At 43.3% G+C, this 16076-nt stretch overlaps 1 protein-coding gene across 4 annotated transcripts in view; it reads left to right on the forward strand.

Moving 5' to 3' along the window:
* Window positions 1-16076, forward strand: part of CNPY2 (canopy FGF signaling regulator 2) — a 56122-nt gene that overhangs the window by 12559 nt on the left and 27487 nt on the right. For 2 of the 4 annotated variants that reach the window (XM_069758383.1, XM_069758382.1), the window contains exon 3: window positions 8072-8187. In XM_069758383.1, the coding sequence (XP_069614484.1) occupies window positions 8072-8187 (116 nt within the window). Of the gene's footprint in view, window positions 1-8036; window positions 8188-16076 lie in introns of all 4 variants that reach the window. The other 2 variants (XM_069758380.1, XM_069758381.1) reach the window with 1 other exon arrangement.

Here is a 16076-nt window from a genome sequence, read left to right on the forward strand (position 1 = left end):
TGCATGGAGCTGAGACCACCGTAACAAAGGCTACCATCAGTAACAAACTACGCCGCCAGGGACTAAGATCCTGAAGTGCCAGATGTGTCCCCCTGCTTAAGCCAGTATATGTCCGGGCCCGTCTGAAGTTTGCTAGAGAGCATTTGGATTATCCAGAAGAGTAATGGGAGAATGTCATATGGTCTGATGAAACCAAAGTAGAACTGTTTGGTAGAAACAAAACTCGTTGTGTTTGGAGGAGACAGAATGCTGAGTTGCATCCAAAGAACACCATACCTACTGTGAAGCATGGGGTTGGCAACTGTATATATACTCTCCTCAGAGTTTGATCAGACTGTCAGCTAGTAGAATAGTAGAAAAGGCGAGGAGAAGATGGAGAACAACATTTCAAATCTTTTTTTATTTTTAATACACAGCATGACATTGAAGTTGAAAAAAAAATTGTAAAAATGTTTATACAAAAAGAAATGTAACGCAAAAACTTGATTTAAACAAGAAGTTATCTTTTTATTACATACATATAATATCTACATTTTCCCTTTAAGGAACTTGACACAATGACAGCAAAATGCAAAGGCAAGGAGAATCAAATGGAAATCATAAATGGTCCTTATCTAACATTACTAATTACCATTTAACCCCTTTGCGCACCTGACATACCTGTATGAACAACCAGGAGCCTATAAAGCCTGGCTCAGGAGCTGAGCTCCCTCCATACCTGGTAGAAGCCAACTGTAATAAACAGTCAGCATCTACCTGTAACAACAACATCAGCTTGCTTACCAAGTGACATGATCGATCAGTGTGTGGCTCCCATCGCCCCATGTGATGTAATAAAAAAAAAAAACATATTGGGTTCATAAAACATAATGTATCAATAAAAAAAAAAGTCAGCCCTCACCACAACTCCATTGACGGAAAAATAAAATCTAAAAAAACTACCCAAGTTTGGTATTGCATAATCATACTGAGGCGGGAGTCACCCTAGAAATTTTAAAATCTAATTTGCATCCGAGTGCAGTGCGATTTCAATTCGATTTTAACATGAGCTTCTACATAGAGCAATTCTCTGTCATTTACACATCGTTTACACACACACATATAGTGCCTTGCGAAAGTATTCGCCCCCCTGGAACTTTTCAACCTTTTCCCACATGTCATGCTTCAAACATAAAGATACCAAATGTAAATTTTTGGTGAAGAACCAACAACAAGTGGAACACAATTGTGAAGTTGAATGAAATTTCTTATTTGAAATTTTTGTAGAAATTCAAAAAGTGAAAAGTGGGGTGTGCAATATTATTCGGCCCCTTTACTTTCAGTGCAGCAAACTCACTCCAGAAGTGGATCTCTGAATGATCCAATGTTGTCCTAAATGCCTAATGATGATAAATATAATCCACCTGTGTGTAATCAAGTCTCCGTATAAATGCACCTGCTCTGTGATAGCCTCAGGGTTCTGTTTGAAGCACAGAGAGCATCATGAAGACCAAGGAACACAACAGGCAGGTCCGTGATACTGTTGTGGAGAAGTTTTAAAGCCGGATTGGGATACAAAATGATTTCCAAAACTTTAAACATCCCAAGGAGCACTGTGCAAGCGATCATATTGAAATGGAAGAAGTATGATACAACTGCAAATCTACCAAGACCCGGCCGTCCCTCTAAACTTTCATCTCAAACAAGGAGAAGACTGATCAGAGATGCAGCCAAGAGGCCCATGATCACTGGATGAACTGCAGAGATCTACAGCTGAGGTGGGACAGTCTGTCCATAGGACAAAAATCAGTCGTACACTGCACAAATCTGGCCTTTATGGAAGAGTGGCAAGAAGAAAGATATTTCTCAAAGATATCCATAAATAGTGTTTAACGTTTGCAACAAGCCACCTGGGAGAGACACCAAACATGTGGAAGGTGATGCTCTGGTCAGATGAAAACAAAATCGAACTTTTTGGCAACAATGCAAAATATGTCAGCGTAAAGGCAACACAGCTCATCACCCTGAATACACCATCCCCACTGTCAAACATGGTGGTGGCAGCATCATCGTTTACTAGGCACTGCTCCTAATAGCCAGATTCCTACTCCACACTGATGAGGGGCAAAAACCCCGAAACAGCTGTCTGTGGATGGATACCATGCTTGGCATAGGTGGCTTTCCTTCATAGGATGCTGCCCTTCCCGTGGTTGTTCCTTCCCGGGGAAAGGCCTGGCTATTCACTGCTTGCGTCGAGAAATACGTGATGGTGTCTCCGCAGCTTCTTTACTTACAGTAAAATCACAGCGTGACAGCTTAGAATAGAATATACAGTACAGACCAAAACTTTGGACACACCTCATTTAACCCCTTTACCCCCAAGGGTGGTTTGCACGTCAATGACCAGGCCAATTTTTACAATTCTGACCACTGTCCCTTTATGAGGTTATAACTCCGAAACGCTTCAACGGATCCTGGTGATTCTGACATTTTCTCGTGACATATTGTACTTCATGATAGTGGTAAAATTTCTTTGATAGTACCTGCGTTTATTTGTGAAAAAACCGGAAATTTGGCGAAAATTTTGAAAATTTCGCAATTTTTAAACTTTGAATTTTTATGCAATTAAATCACAGAGATATGTCACACAAAATACTTAATAAGTAACATTTCCCACATGTCTCCTTTACATCAGCATAATTTTGGAACCAATTTTTTTTTTTGTTAGGGAGTTATAAGGGTTAAAAGTTGACCAGCAATTTCTCATTTTTACAACACCATTTTTTTTTTAGGGACCACGTCTCATTTGAAGTCATTTTGAGGGGTCTATATGATAGAAAATGCCCAAGTGTGACACCATTCTAAAAACTGCACCCCTCAAGGTGCTCAAAACCACATTCAAGAAGTTTATTAACCCTTCATGTGTTTAATAGGAATTTTTGGAATGTTTAAATAAAAATGAACATTTAACTTTTTTACACAAAAAATTTACTTCAGCTCCAATTTGTTTTATTTTACCAAGGGTAACAGGAGAAATTGGACCCCAAAAGTTGTTGTCCAATTTGTCCTGAGTACGCTGATACCCCATATGTGGGGGGGAACCACCGTTTGGGCGCATGGGAGGGCTCGGAAGGGAAGGAGCGCCATTTGGAATGCAGACTTAGATGGAATGGTCTGCAGGCGTCACATTGCGTTTGCAGAGCCCCTAATGTACCTAAACAGTAGAAACCCCCCACAAGTGACACCATTTTGGAAAGTAGACCCCCTAAGGAACTCATCTTGATGTGTTGTGAGAGCTTTGAACCCCCAAGTATTTCACTACAGTTTATAACGCAGAGCCATGCAAATAAAAAATATTTTTTTTCCACAAAAATTATATTTTAGCCCCCAGTTTTGTATTTTTCCAAGGTTAGCAGGAGAAATTGGACCCTAAATGTTGTTGTCCAATTTGTCCTGAGTACGCTGATACCCGATATGTGGGGGGGAACCACCGTTTGGGCGCATGGGAGGGCTCGGAAGGGAAGGAGCATCATTTGGAATGCAGACTTAGATGGATTGGTCTGCAGGCGTCACATTGCGTTTGCAGAGCCCCTAATGTACCTAAACAGTAGAAACCCCCCACAAGTGACCCCATATTGGAAACTAGACCCCTCAATGAACTTATCTAGATGTGTTGTGAGAACTTTGAACCCCCAAGTGTTTCACTACAGTTTATAACGCAGAGCCGTGAAAATAAAAAATCTTTTTGTTTTCCCACAAAAATTATTTTTTAGCCCCCAGTTTTGTATTTTCCCAAGGGTAACAGGAGAAATTGGTCCACAAAAGTTGTTGTCCAATTTGTCCTGAGTACGCTGATACCCCATATGTGGGGGTAAACCCCTGTTTGGGCACACAGGAGAGCTCGGAAGGGAAGGAGCACTGTTTTACTTTTTCAACGCAGAATTGGCTGGAATTGAGATCGGACGCCATGTCGTGTTTGGAGAGCCCCTGATGTGCCGAAACAGTGGAAACCCCCCAATTATAACTGAAACCCTAATCTAAACACACCCCTAACCCTAATTCCAACGGTAACCCTAACCACACCTCTAACCCTGACACACCCCTAACCCTAATCCCAACCCTATTCCCAACTGTAAATGTAATCTAAACCCTAACCCTAACTTTAGCCCCAACCCTAACTGTAGCCCCAACCCTAACCCTAGCCCTAACCCTAGCCCTAACCCTAGCCCTAATGGGAAAATGGAAATAAATACATTTTTTTTTATTTTTCCCTAACTAAGGGGGTGATGAAGGGGGGTTTGATTTACTTTTATAGCGAGTTTTTTAGCGGATTTTTATGATTGGCAGCCGTCACACACTGAAAGACCCTTTTTATTGCAAAAAATATTTTTTGCAATACCACATTTTGAGAGCTATAATTTTTCCATATTTTGGTCCACAGAGTCATGTGAGGTCTTGTTTTTTGCGGGACGAGTTGACGTTTTTATTGAAAACATTTTTGGGCACGTGACATTTTTTGATCGCTTTTTATTCCGATTTTTGTGAGGAAGAATGACCAAAAGCCAGCTATTCATGAATTTCTATTGGGGGAGGCGTTTATACCGTTCCGCGTTTGGTAAAATTGATAAATCAGTTTTATTCTTCGGGTCAGTACGATTACAGCGATACCTCATTTATATCATTTTTTTATGGTTTGGCGCTTTTATACGATAAAAACTATTTTACAGAAAAAATAATTATTTTTGCATCGCTTTATTCTCAGGACTATAACTTTTTTATTTTTTTGCTGATGATGCTGTATGGCGGCTCTTTTTTTGCGGGACAATATGACGCTTTCAGCGGTACCATGGTTATTTATATCTGTCCTTTTGATCGCGTGTTATTCCACTTTTTGTTCGGCGGTATGATAATAAAGCGTTGTTTTTTGCCTAGTTTTTTTTTTTTTTCTTACGGTGTTTACTGAAGGGGTTAACTAGTGAGACAGTTTTATAGGTCGGGTCGTTACGGACGCGGCGATACTAAATATGTGTACTTTTATTGGGTTTTTTTTTATTTAGATGAAATGTATTTATGGGAATAATATTTTTTTTTTTTTTTCATTATTTTGGAATATTTTTTTTTATTTTTTTTACACATTTGGAAAATTTTTTTTTTACTTTTTTACTTTGTCCCAGGGGGGGACATCACAGATCAGTGATCTGACAGTTTGCACAGCACTCTGTCAGATCACTGATCTGATATGCAGCGCTGCAGGCTTCACAGTGCCTGCTCTGAGCAGGCTCTGTGAAGCCACCTCCCTCCCTGCAGGACCCGGATCCGCGGCCATCTTGGATCCCTGCATCTTTGATCGCGGTGTGCCAGGGGTTAATGTGCCGGGGGCGGTCCGTGACCGCTCCTGGCACATAGTGCCGGATGTCAGCTGCGATAAGCAGCTGACACCCGGCCGCGATCGGCCGCGCTCCCCCCGTGAGCGCGGCCGATCGGCTATGACGTACTATCCCGTCCAGGGTCAGATAAGCCCAGGGCACTTCGACGGGATAGTACGTCTAAGGTCACAGAGGGGTTAAAGATTTTTCTGTATTTTCATGACTATGAAAATTGTACATTCACACTGAAGGTATCAGAACTATGAATTAACACATGTGGAATTATATACTTAACAAAAAAGTGTGAAACAACTGAAATTATGTCTTATATTCTAGGTTCTTCAAAGTAGCCACCTTTTGCTTTGATGACTACTTTGCACACTCTTGGCATTCTCTTGATGAGCTTCAAGAGGTAGTCACCAGGAATGGGTTTCCCTTCACAGGTGTGCCCTGTCAGATTTAATAAGTGGGATTTCTTGCCTTATAAATGGGGTTGGGAACATCAGGTGTGTTGTGCAGAAGTCTGAATAGACTGTTCGAATTTGTTTTATGGCAAGAAAAAAGCATCTAAGTAAAGAAAAACGAGTGGCCATCATTTCTTTAAGAAATCAAGGTCAGTCAGTCCGAAAAATTGGGAAAACTTTGAAAGTGTCCCCAAGTGCAGTGGCAAAAACCATCAAGCGCTACGAAGAAACTGGCTCACATGAGGACCGCCCCTGGAAAGGAAGACCAAGAGTCACCTCTGCTTCTGAGGATAAGTTTATCCGAGTCACCAGCCTCAGAAATCGCAGGTTAACAGCAGATTAGAGACCAGGTCAATGCCACACAGAGTTCTAGCAGCAGACACATCTCTACAACAACTGTTAAGAGGAGACTTTGTGCAGCAGGCCTTCATGGTAAAATAGCTGCTAGGAAACCACTGCTAAGGACAGGCAACAAGCAGAAGAGACTTGTGTGGGCTAAAGAACACAAGAAATGGACATTAGACCAGTGGAAATCTGTGCTTTGGTCTGATGAGTCCAAATTTGAGATCTTTAGTTCCAACCACCGTGTCTTTGTGCGACGCAGAAAAGGTGAACGGATGGACTCTACATGCCTGGTTCCCACCGTGAAGCATGGTGGAGGAGGTGTGATGGTGTGGGGGTGCTTTGCTTGAGACACTGTTGGGGATTGGCAAAAGTAAAAAAAGAAATGTTTAAAAAAATCTGAAATAAATAAAAAAAAATAGGTTTTAAATCATCCCCCTTTCGCCCCATTCAAAATAAAATCAAATATACACATATTTGGAATCGCCCAATCTATCAATAAAAAAAAGGATTAACCTGATTGCTAAACGGCGTAGCGAGAAAAAAATTTGAAACGCCAAAATTACATTTTTTTGTTCGCCGTGACATTGCATTAAAATGCAATAAAAGGGCGATCAAAAGAACGTATCTGCCCCAAAATGGTATCACTAAAACCGTCAGCTCAGCACTCAAAAAATAAGCCCTCAACTGACCTCAGATCACAAAAAATGGAGACGCTACCGGTATCGGAAAATGGCGCAATTTTTTTTTTTGCAAAGTTTGGAATTTTTTTTTTCACCACTTAGATAAAAAATACCCTAGACATTTTTGGTGTCTATGAACTCGTAATGACCTGGAAGAGTTATGGCTCTGGGAAGGAGGGGAGCGAGAAACGAACACGGAAAAACGGAAAATCCCAAGGTCATGAAGGGGTTAATTATATGGGGACCCTAGGTCATATTTTTTTGGGGGGTCCCCATTTTAATAACCAGTAAAGGCTAAGTATAAAGCTATGAACTGATATTAATAGCCTGGGAATCTCCATGAGCATTACCCCCTTCCCAGGCTATAAACTTTTTTTCTTTTTTTCTCACAACCATTGATTTCTATTGCGGGATGTGATCTGATTTCCAATTACAAACGCAGCAAGCTTCAATTTTTTCCAGTCCGATCGTGATCCGATCCAAGCTGGGAAAAAAACGCAGATGAACACACAACGATAGAATAACTTTGGCCGAATTGCATTTGTCTGATTTCAACAGAAGTGGGAATGAGCCCTTACCTGGAATATCGGGTTCCATGGTTATTACTACTGGGCATTGAACACTGTAAAATCAAAACCTAGAAAATCAATGTTGCAATTGCAGTTTTTTCTCAATTTAACCCCATTTGAATTTTTTCCCCGTCTTTTAGTACATAATACGGTAAAATGATTGTGTCATTCAAAACTACGACTCATTCCACAAAAATACTTAATCGAACTGCTAAATTGACGGAAAAATAAAAATGTTATGGCTTTTGGAATAAGATGAGAAAAATACGAAACCACAAAAGCTACAAATCATCCGATCCCAATGGGAGTAATGTAGGTGTGACTTTATACCGTGTGCAAACATGTAGCATCGTGTCTAGGAAGATAGAAGCGAATATCAAGCATGTTATGTAATTTACTTAAACCGACTTCAGTTTTGCATCATTTAAATCTAATATTGTTCTCATTAATATCCATGTGTTCCAACTTTCTTTGTGTCAAAATTTGACCCCATGATCTGGTATCTGATGTCCCCTGTAGCAGGCAGGAGGCCTGTACAAATCAGTCTAGAAGCTGTTTGTGCATTGATCCCTGTGTATGTGCCATATTCGTATTCTTGCCGTCTTTCTTTTTTTTGATCTGTCGCTTTCATAGACTCATTCAGAATAATGACTTCTCTCTTCTGCCAGCTTGTCGGGCTCTTGTGGATGAAATGGAGTGGGAGATTTCACAAGTGGACCCTAAGAAGACAACTCAGAAAGGATCTTTTAGGATAAACCCTGATGGCTCCCAGTCAATAACAGAGGTATGCTGACAGTGGGGCATTTACATAGTACTAATATAAGGGTTGTACATGTCACTTATTAAAGGGGTGATTAAGGACTTTTCTAATTTTTGTGTGTAGGCTAAGCACTATCGGTATGATTTCTGCCGCCTCAGCTGACGATTCCTTCTTCATTTCACCTCTCATCATCCGAGCAGCTCTTCCTCTTCAGCTCTACTCTGTCAATGGGTGTCACTACAGATATTCTGATTGATTGACAGGCGGCTCCGCATGTGACGTCAACAGAAGGGGAATCGCCGTTGGGAGTGGACCATGAGAGCTCTCAGCCGGCAGAGATCAATGCCAGGCAGGAAATATAGGTAGTTGGCAACTGCCTGCCTGTTAATTCTTACTCCCATATGCAAAAATGATAAGTCCTGGATAACCCCTTTAATATTAGTCACGTGTATATATAAAATCCTCACTTTGGTAAAAGTGGCAGATGTTTCCAGTGCATTGTTGAAACATTTCAGTTTACATTAGAAGATGGCAGCATTTGTATGATGGACAATAGTCAGGAATTGCAGTGGTTGGAGTTAGTGATGAGCGAGTATACTCGTTGCTCGGGTTTTCCCCAGCACGGTCGGGTAACCTCCGAGTATTTATGACTGCTCGGAGATTTACTTTTCGTCACTGCAGCTGAATGATTTACAGCTACTAGCCAGCTTGATTACATGTGGGGGATTCCCTAGCAACAAGGCAACCCCCACATGTACTCAGCCTGGCTAGTAGCTGTAAATCATTCAGCTGCAGCAAGGAAAACTAAATCTCTGAACACTAACAAATACTCGGAGACCACCCGAGCGTGCTCGGGAAAACCTGAGAAATGAGTACACTCGCTCATCACTAGTTGGAGTTTATCTATCCTGAAACCAAAAGGATCGGGCAGTGAAATTTCAACTGCCTGAACCTTCTTTTCCCAAGCCATCTGTCAAGTGAGAGTCAGGAGACCCCCATACACATCAGATGTGGATTTTTATCTAATGTGTATGGGAGCCTTTAGCAATACAGAGACCAACATATGAAGCTTATAAGTGTCAGCAGTATTTTTGTTATCTTGCCCACTTTATCATTCTGTTATCTACTTAAGGTACCTTCACACTAAACGACGCTGCAGCGATCCAGACAACGATCCGGATCGCTGCAGCGTCGCTGGAGAGCTGTCACACAGACAGCTCTCCAGCGACCAACGATGCTGGTAACCAGGGTAAACATCGGGTTACTAAGCGCAGGGCCGCTTGCAATTTCAACAGGCCCCACCGTTTCGTTCTTATGGTACCTTCACACTGAACGATATCGCTAGCAATCCGTGACGTTGCAGCGTCCTGGCTAGCGATATCGTTCAGTTTGACACGCAGCAGCGATCAGGATCCTGCTGTGATATTGTTGGTCGCTGCAGAAAGTCCAGAACTTTATTTCGTCGCTGGACTCCCGCAGACATCGCTGAATCGGCGTGTGTGACGCCGATTCAGCGATGTCTTCACTGGTAACCAGGGTAAACATCGGGTTACTAAGCGCAGGTTACCAGCGTAAAAGTAAAAAAAAAAAAACACTACATACTTACTGTGAGCGCCGGCCAGCCGGAAAGCAGAGCACAGCGGTGACGTCACCGCTCTGCTTTCCGGCCGCTGTGCTTACACAGTGCAGGAAAGCACAGCGCCAGGGGACAGACAGCGGAAGGTAAGTAGGTAGTGTTTTTTTTTTTTTTTTTACTTTATTGCTGGTAACCAGGGTAAACATCGGGTTACTAAGCGCGGCCCTGCGCTTAGTAACCCGATATTTACCCTGGTTACCAGGGAACCAGAATCGTTGGTCGCTGGAGCGCTGTCTGTGTGACAGCTCTCCAGCGACCAAACAGCGACGCTGCAGCGATCGGGATCGTTGTCTGGATCGCTGCAGCGTCGCTCAGTGTTGAAGGTACCTTTAGGGTATATAAACCATGTATTTGCCCCCTCGTCTGCACCTAGTGGAGCTGAACTTGCATGTGTATGGGTGATCAGGAGGAATAGCTGTTGGCCACCTTTAATAACAAAATATCTCATCTTGCTTTATTTCATAAATAGAACCTGTGATCAATTATTTAAATTGATTTGATTTATTTTTTTCATATTCATAATTTTTCTTTAAAAAAAAAACTACCGTAAGTTAGTAATCTTGCAATTTAATCACTGGTCACTGGGGCCTTTAGACTCGTACCTCCTGGCCTTTGAGCTAGGGAGAAGTGACTGTCCCATACACTGTACCACCCTGCCGGTTTGGGGGACTTACTGCTTAAGGTATTGTCTGATTTAGTTGGGGAATTGTAACCGCATATGTTTGGCTGATGATTTACAATATGGTATATGGATGGGGAAAATTTCTTGATGGATTGCCATCACCTCTGTATATTCATATATTGGATAAGATTATAACTAGTCTTGTATACATGGTTATATAGCACTAAGGTACCGTCACACATAACGATTTCTTTAACGATATCGTTGCTTTTTGTGACGAAGCAACGATATCGTTAACAAAATCGTTGTGTGACAGCGACCAATGATCAGGCCCCTGCTGGGAGATCGTTGGTCGCTGGGAATGATCAGGACCTTTTTTTTTGGTCGCTGATCACCCGCTGTTATCGCTGAATCGGCATGTGTGACGCCGATCCAGCGATGTGTTCACTGGTAACCAGGGTAAATATCGGGTTACTAAGCGCAGGGCCGCGCTTAGTAACCTGATGTTTACCCTGGTTACCATTGTAAATGTAAAAAAAAACAGTACATACTCACATTCCGGTGTCTGTCACGTCCCCCGCCTTCAGCTTCCCGCACTGACTGTGAGCGCCGGCCGTAAAGCACAGCACAGCGGTGACGTCACTGCTATGCTCTGCTTTACGGCCGGCCGGCGCTCACAGTCAGTGCGGGAAGCTGAAGGCGGGGGACGTGACAGACACCGGAATGTGAGTATGTAGTGTTGTTTTTTTTTTTTACATTTACAATGGTAACCAGGGTAAACATCGGGTTACTAAGCGCGGCCCTGCGCTTAGTAACCCGATGTTTACCCGGGGACTTCGGCATCGTTGGTCGCTAGAGAGCTGTCTGTGTGACAGCTCTCCAGCGACCACACAACGACTTACCAACGATCACGGCCAGGTCGTATCGCTGGTCGTGATCGTTGGTAAATCGTTCAGTGTAACGGTACCTCTAGGCTCCCCACAGCAAATGTATAGATATTCCACCACTGCAGGTTAAGATAGCTATTACTGGTATGAGATAGTGGTTAGGCTCTTCTCCTTCTGGACACTTTATCTTATATCATCTGGTCTTGTTGTTTTTAACTTCTATAATTAAATAAAGATTTATTTGCCTTTTATAATATGGTTCTTTTCTTGCTGCTAATAGTATTTAAGTCCGCCTTGGATTACATAAGGCTTCTTATCAGTAGATGTAGGATTACATGACACTTTACACCTCTATACACAGCTGAAAATATGTGACCCAGCAAAATCACAACTGACCCTGCTCCCCTTCCCTGTATGACCTTTGCGCACTCTCATTAGATGCTTCACTACAGATGACAGTCTGGATCTGTTCATTGTGGCTAATGTACGTGTTTGTTTCCTGAAACCGGAAGCTAGAGTTTAAGGCTGTGTTCACATGTTGCATTTTTGCTGCTTTTGTTAATGGAAATTAAAAACTGCTTTTTACAGTACCAGCAAAAGCTATGAGATTTCAGAAATCTCATTGGCCCGCATTGGGTTTTTTTTATTGACTGAATTGGAAAACTGCTGCTTTTTTGAAAACTTCAGCATGACCCTTTTCAGCGTTTTTTTTCATCTATAGTAAGCAATGGGTAAGCTAAAAAATAAAAGAAAAAAAGTTGCAAAAAAAAAAATGCAGGTACAGCAGTATGTGAGATGATCAAGAAAAACTCCACCGGCGCTAAGCTAACCTGTACCCCACAAGCTGCAGGCACCTATGCAGGTGGTGTGTGGAGTTCGTTTATGGGCATCACTTATTTAGAGAATATGCAGCGGAAATCTTATAGTTATTTTATAGTAACGTAAACGGGTAGTTTACAGGGATTTTTTAGGAATTTTACAGGATTTTTATAGCACAAAATAAAAGTTTTTACGCACACTTATTTGTTTTAAAGTTTAGAATAAAATATTGATGGTTTTAATTAACAATAAATTTTGGTTTTAGACATGAAAGGCGAATATAGAGGTGGAAGTTTACCACCAGCATTAGCATTTGGGCTAGGGCCATAGTAATCACGTGTGGGCAATACCAGTGTTTACAGGCTGGGGATTTACTATGTGTGGCGCATTGTGGGCGTTCTGGGTGCAGAAGGGCGGTTCATTGTTTTACACAGTGCTAGTTAGCATGGCTATATAATAGGCAGGGTGATCAGGGTGGCCACACCTTGAGAAAGAGGGACGGTTCCCTCGAAACGCGTCAGGATTGTCCCCTTGCTATTGTCCCCTTGCTATTGTCCGTCAGTTGGACAGGTGACGTCACCGCTTTAGCCACGCCCCCTGCACGGCGGAGCCATCGGCCGAGGCTGCTTGCCGGCACATCTAGCAGCGTGCGCGCAGGGGACTCAGCAGACCGGGAGGACGCTCCCTTGCTCTTGTGGTCTGCAAAACGCCGCTTCTCCTCTCAACAGTGCGAACGGCACGGTCACAATAACAGCTCACTTCCTTTACGGTGGACAAGTCCGTTACATTCACAAGGTAATATAACCTAGCATTTACCGTTTTTATGTTCTATGTTGTAGTCACAAATAGTAGCATCCTCTTTTAGCGCAGCACCCTATATAGGTATTGGCCTTTTATTTGTGATTTTCTCAAGTTTAAACCAGAATGGCTTGGCCTGACCAGTGTGAGAAAGTAAACAGTGTCCTACAAACTGAATGCTCTGCCTATGTCTTAGGTAAACTATGCCCGACGAATTCAACTGCCTCCTCTGTTTTTACATTTGTGATAGTGTGAGTTCATGGAAAAATACACAAAATAATTTGAGTCAAATTGCTCTTTTTTTCCCCAAAAATGGTTTTATAGTTCCACATGTGACCTAACTCCTTGCATTTAGGGTTGAGCGAAACGGATCGGACATTTTCATAAATCGCCGACTTTTGGCAAAGTCGGGTTTCGTGAAACCCGACCCGATCCCACTGTGGGATCGGCCATGAGGTCGGCGATCTGCGTGCCAAAGTCGCGTTTCATATGACGCTTTCAGCGCCATTTCTCAGCCAATGAAGGTGCACGCAGAGTGTGGGCAGCGTGATGACATAGGTCTCTGTCCCCACCATCTTAGAGAAGGGCATGGCAGTGATTGGCTTGCTTTCTGCGGCGTCACAGGGGCTATAAAGGGGCGTGCACGCCGACCGCCATCTTACTTCTGCCGATCTGAGCATATGGAGAGGTTGCTGCAGCTTCGTCAGAAGCCGGGATATAGTTAGGCAGGGAATATTAACCCCCAAACCGCTTGTGCTGTAGCGATTTCCACTGTCCAACACCACCTTTTCTTTGCAGGGACAGTGGAGGTTTTTTTTTTTGGTGCGTCAGCTCTGTAGCTTATTAGGCTGCCTTATAAGGCTCCCTGATAGCTGCATTGCTGTGTGTACGCCGCTGTGCAAACCAACTGCTTTTTTCAAAGCAAAAATACTGTTGCTTCTTTCTACACAGTTCTTTTGTCCACACTCTTTTTGTGTGCAGCAGGCCTTTTTATTGCTGCCATACTTGTCCTTTGATCATTGTTAAAAGATTGAAATTCTACTACAGCCCTTGTATTTTTTGATATATCTGGCAGCCACGTTCTGCCTTGTACATTGTGTGCTGTCATACACTGGGCCTGTTTTTTTCTGCAGTCTCCCACAAAAACAAAAAAAAAGGGCTGCTTTAAATTGCCACTAAGTGGATTAACGTGAGTTCTGTTTGGCGTATATCTGCCACCCACGTTCTGCTTTTTACAGTGTGTGTAGTTTAACACAGAGGGCCTGTTACCTGCAGTCTACCACAAAAAAAATAAAAAAGGGAGCTTTAAATTGCCACTAAGTGGATTAACGCGAGTTCTGTTTGACGTATATCTGCCAGCCACGTTCTGCCTTGTCCATTGTGTGGTGTAATACACAGGGCCTGTTTTCTCCTGCTGTCTTCCCGCCAAAAAAAGGAAGATATAAATTCTCCAATAGTTAATATACACCTTCTACCTTGTTTAACAGTAGCATATAAAACGGTTGTTATTTTGGTAACATTTCAGCAAAAATGAGGAAGTCTGGTGGAAGAGGCCATGGGCGGTCGTTGCCAACTGGTAATGATGGTGGGGGTGGTAGTGGAGCATCTGGTGGTACTGGGAAAAGCAAGATAGCACCAAAGGCTCGAGGTGTTGAGCCAGCGTCATCGTCTGGATACACAAGGCCTCGAAGGCTCCCTTATCTGGGAGTAGGAAAACAGCTTTTAAAGCCGGAGCAGCAGGAACAAGTTTTGGCTTTCCTTGCTGACTCAGCCTCCAGCTCTTTCACCTCCTCTTCAGAAGCTTCGAAATCTAAAACCAGCGAGTCGTCAGTGGATGCTCCATGTCCGGAAAAAGTTGCTTCCTTGTGTCCTTCACCCAAAACAAAAGTGAAGGATGCGGCAGGCAACACTACACTTTACTCCATGGAGCTCTTTACACATACCGTGCCTGGGTTAGAGAGGGAAATAGTAAAAAGCCCATTACAGGAAGAATCGGACATGGAGTGCACATAAGCACAGCCACAGCTTGATTATTATGCTGTTCCATTGACTCAGATCACAACTTTGCCCTCGCAGTGTACTGAGCCCGAATCTGACCCTGATGAGACTATGGTGCCCAGTCCCGAAAGCTATAGCACATTGCACGGTGACACAGAAGACAGTGCCCATGACATTGAAGAGGAGGTGATAGATGACCCAGTTGTTGACCCTGATTGGCAGCCATTGGGGGAAGAGGGTGCCGCAGCCTGTAGCTCAGAAGCGGAGGATGATCTGCAGCAGCCATCTACATCGCAAAAGTTGTCATCTGGCAGGCCCACATCATGCCCAAAACGGGTGTCAAAAACCACAACAGGTGTAGTACAGCGTTGCAATCCGGTGGCAGTAGCACGGCGTGCAAAGCCTGAAAAGGTATTCCATAGTGGGACGAGTGCAGTGTGGCAATTTTTTAACCAAGATCCAAATGATCAGTGCAAAGTTATATGTAAGAAATGCTCCAAGACCTTTAGCAGAGGGCAGAATGTTCAAAATTTAAATACAACGTGCATGCGGAGACATCTAACCAGCAGGCACTTGGAAGCATGGACTAACTACCAAACGTCCCGTACCGTTGGTGCACCTGCTCATATTGAAGCTCGTCAGCAATGCAACATTGCTTCCCTAACTGGAAGCCAATCGGTTATGACACCACCAGTAGCAAATGTGGAGGTATTGTCGCAAGGCCAAAGCAGTCAGGGAATCGCAAGGTTCTTGGTTGGAAACACTGTCGGTAGGCCCACATCAAGAATACCATCGCCAAGCGTCTCTCAATCTGCCATGTCCACCACCACCCCTGCTAGTTCCACCATATGCAGCTCTCCAGTCCAGCTCAGCCTTCAAGAGACTCTCGATAGGAAAAGAAAGTACTCTTCCTTTCATCCGCGTACACAGGGTTTGAACGGCTACATAGCTAGACTAATCTCGTTAGAGATGATGCCCTACCGTTTGGTTGAAAGCGAAGCTTTCAAAGCCCTGAGGGCCTACGCAGTACCACGCTATGACTTACCCAGTCGACACTTCTTTGCGAGAAAAGCCATCCCAGCACTACACCAACAGGTCAAAGAACGCATTGTCCATGCACTCAGTCAATCGGTCAGTAGAAAGCGCACCTCAC

This window comes from Ranitomeya imitator, chromosome 3, assembly GCF_032444005.1.
Source record: "Ranitomeya imitator isolate aRanImi1 chromosome 3, aRanImi1.pri, whole genome shotgun sequence".
Classification (NCBI taxonomy): Eukaryota; Metazoa; Chordata; class Amphibia; order Anura; family Dendrobatidae; genus Ranitomeya; species Ranitomeya imitator.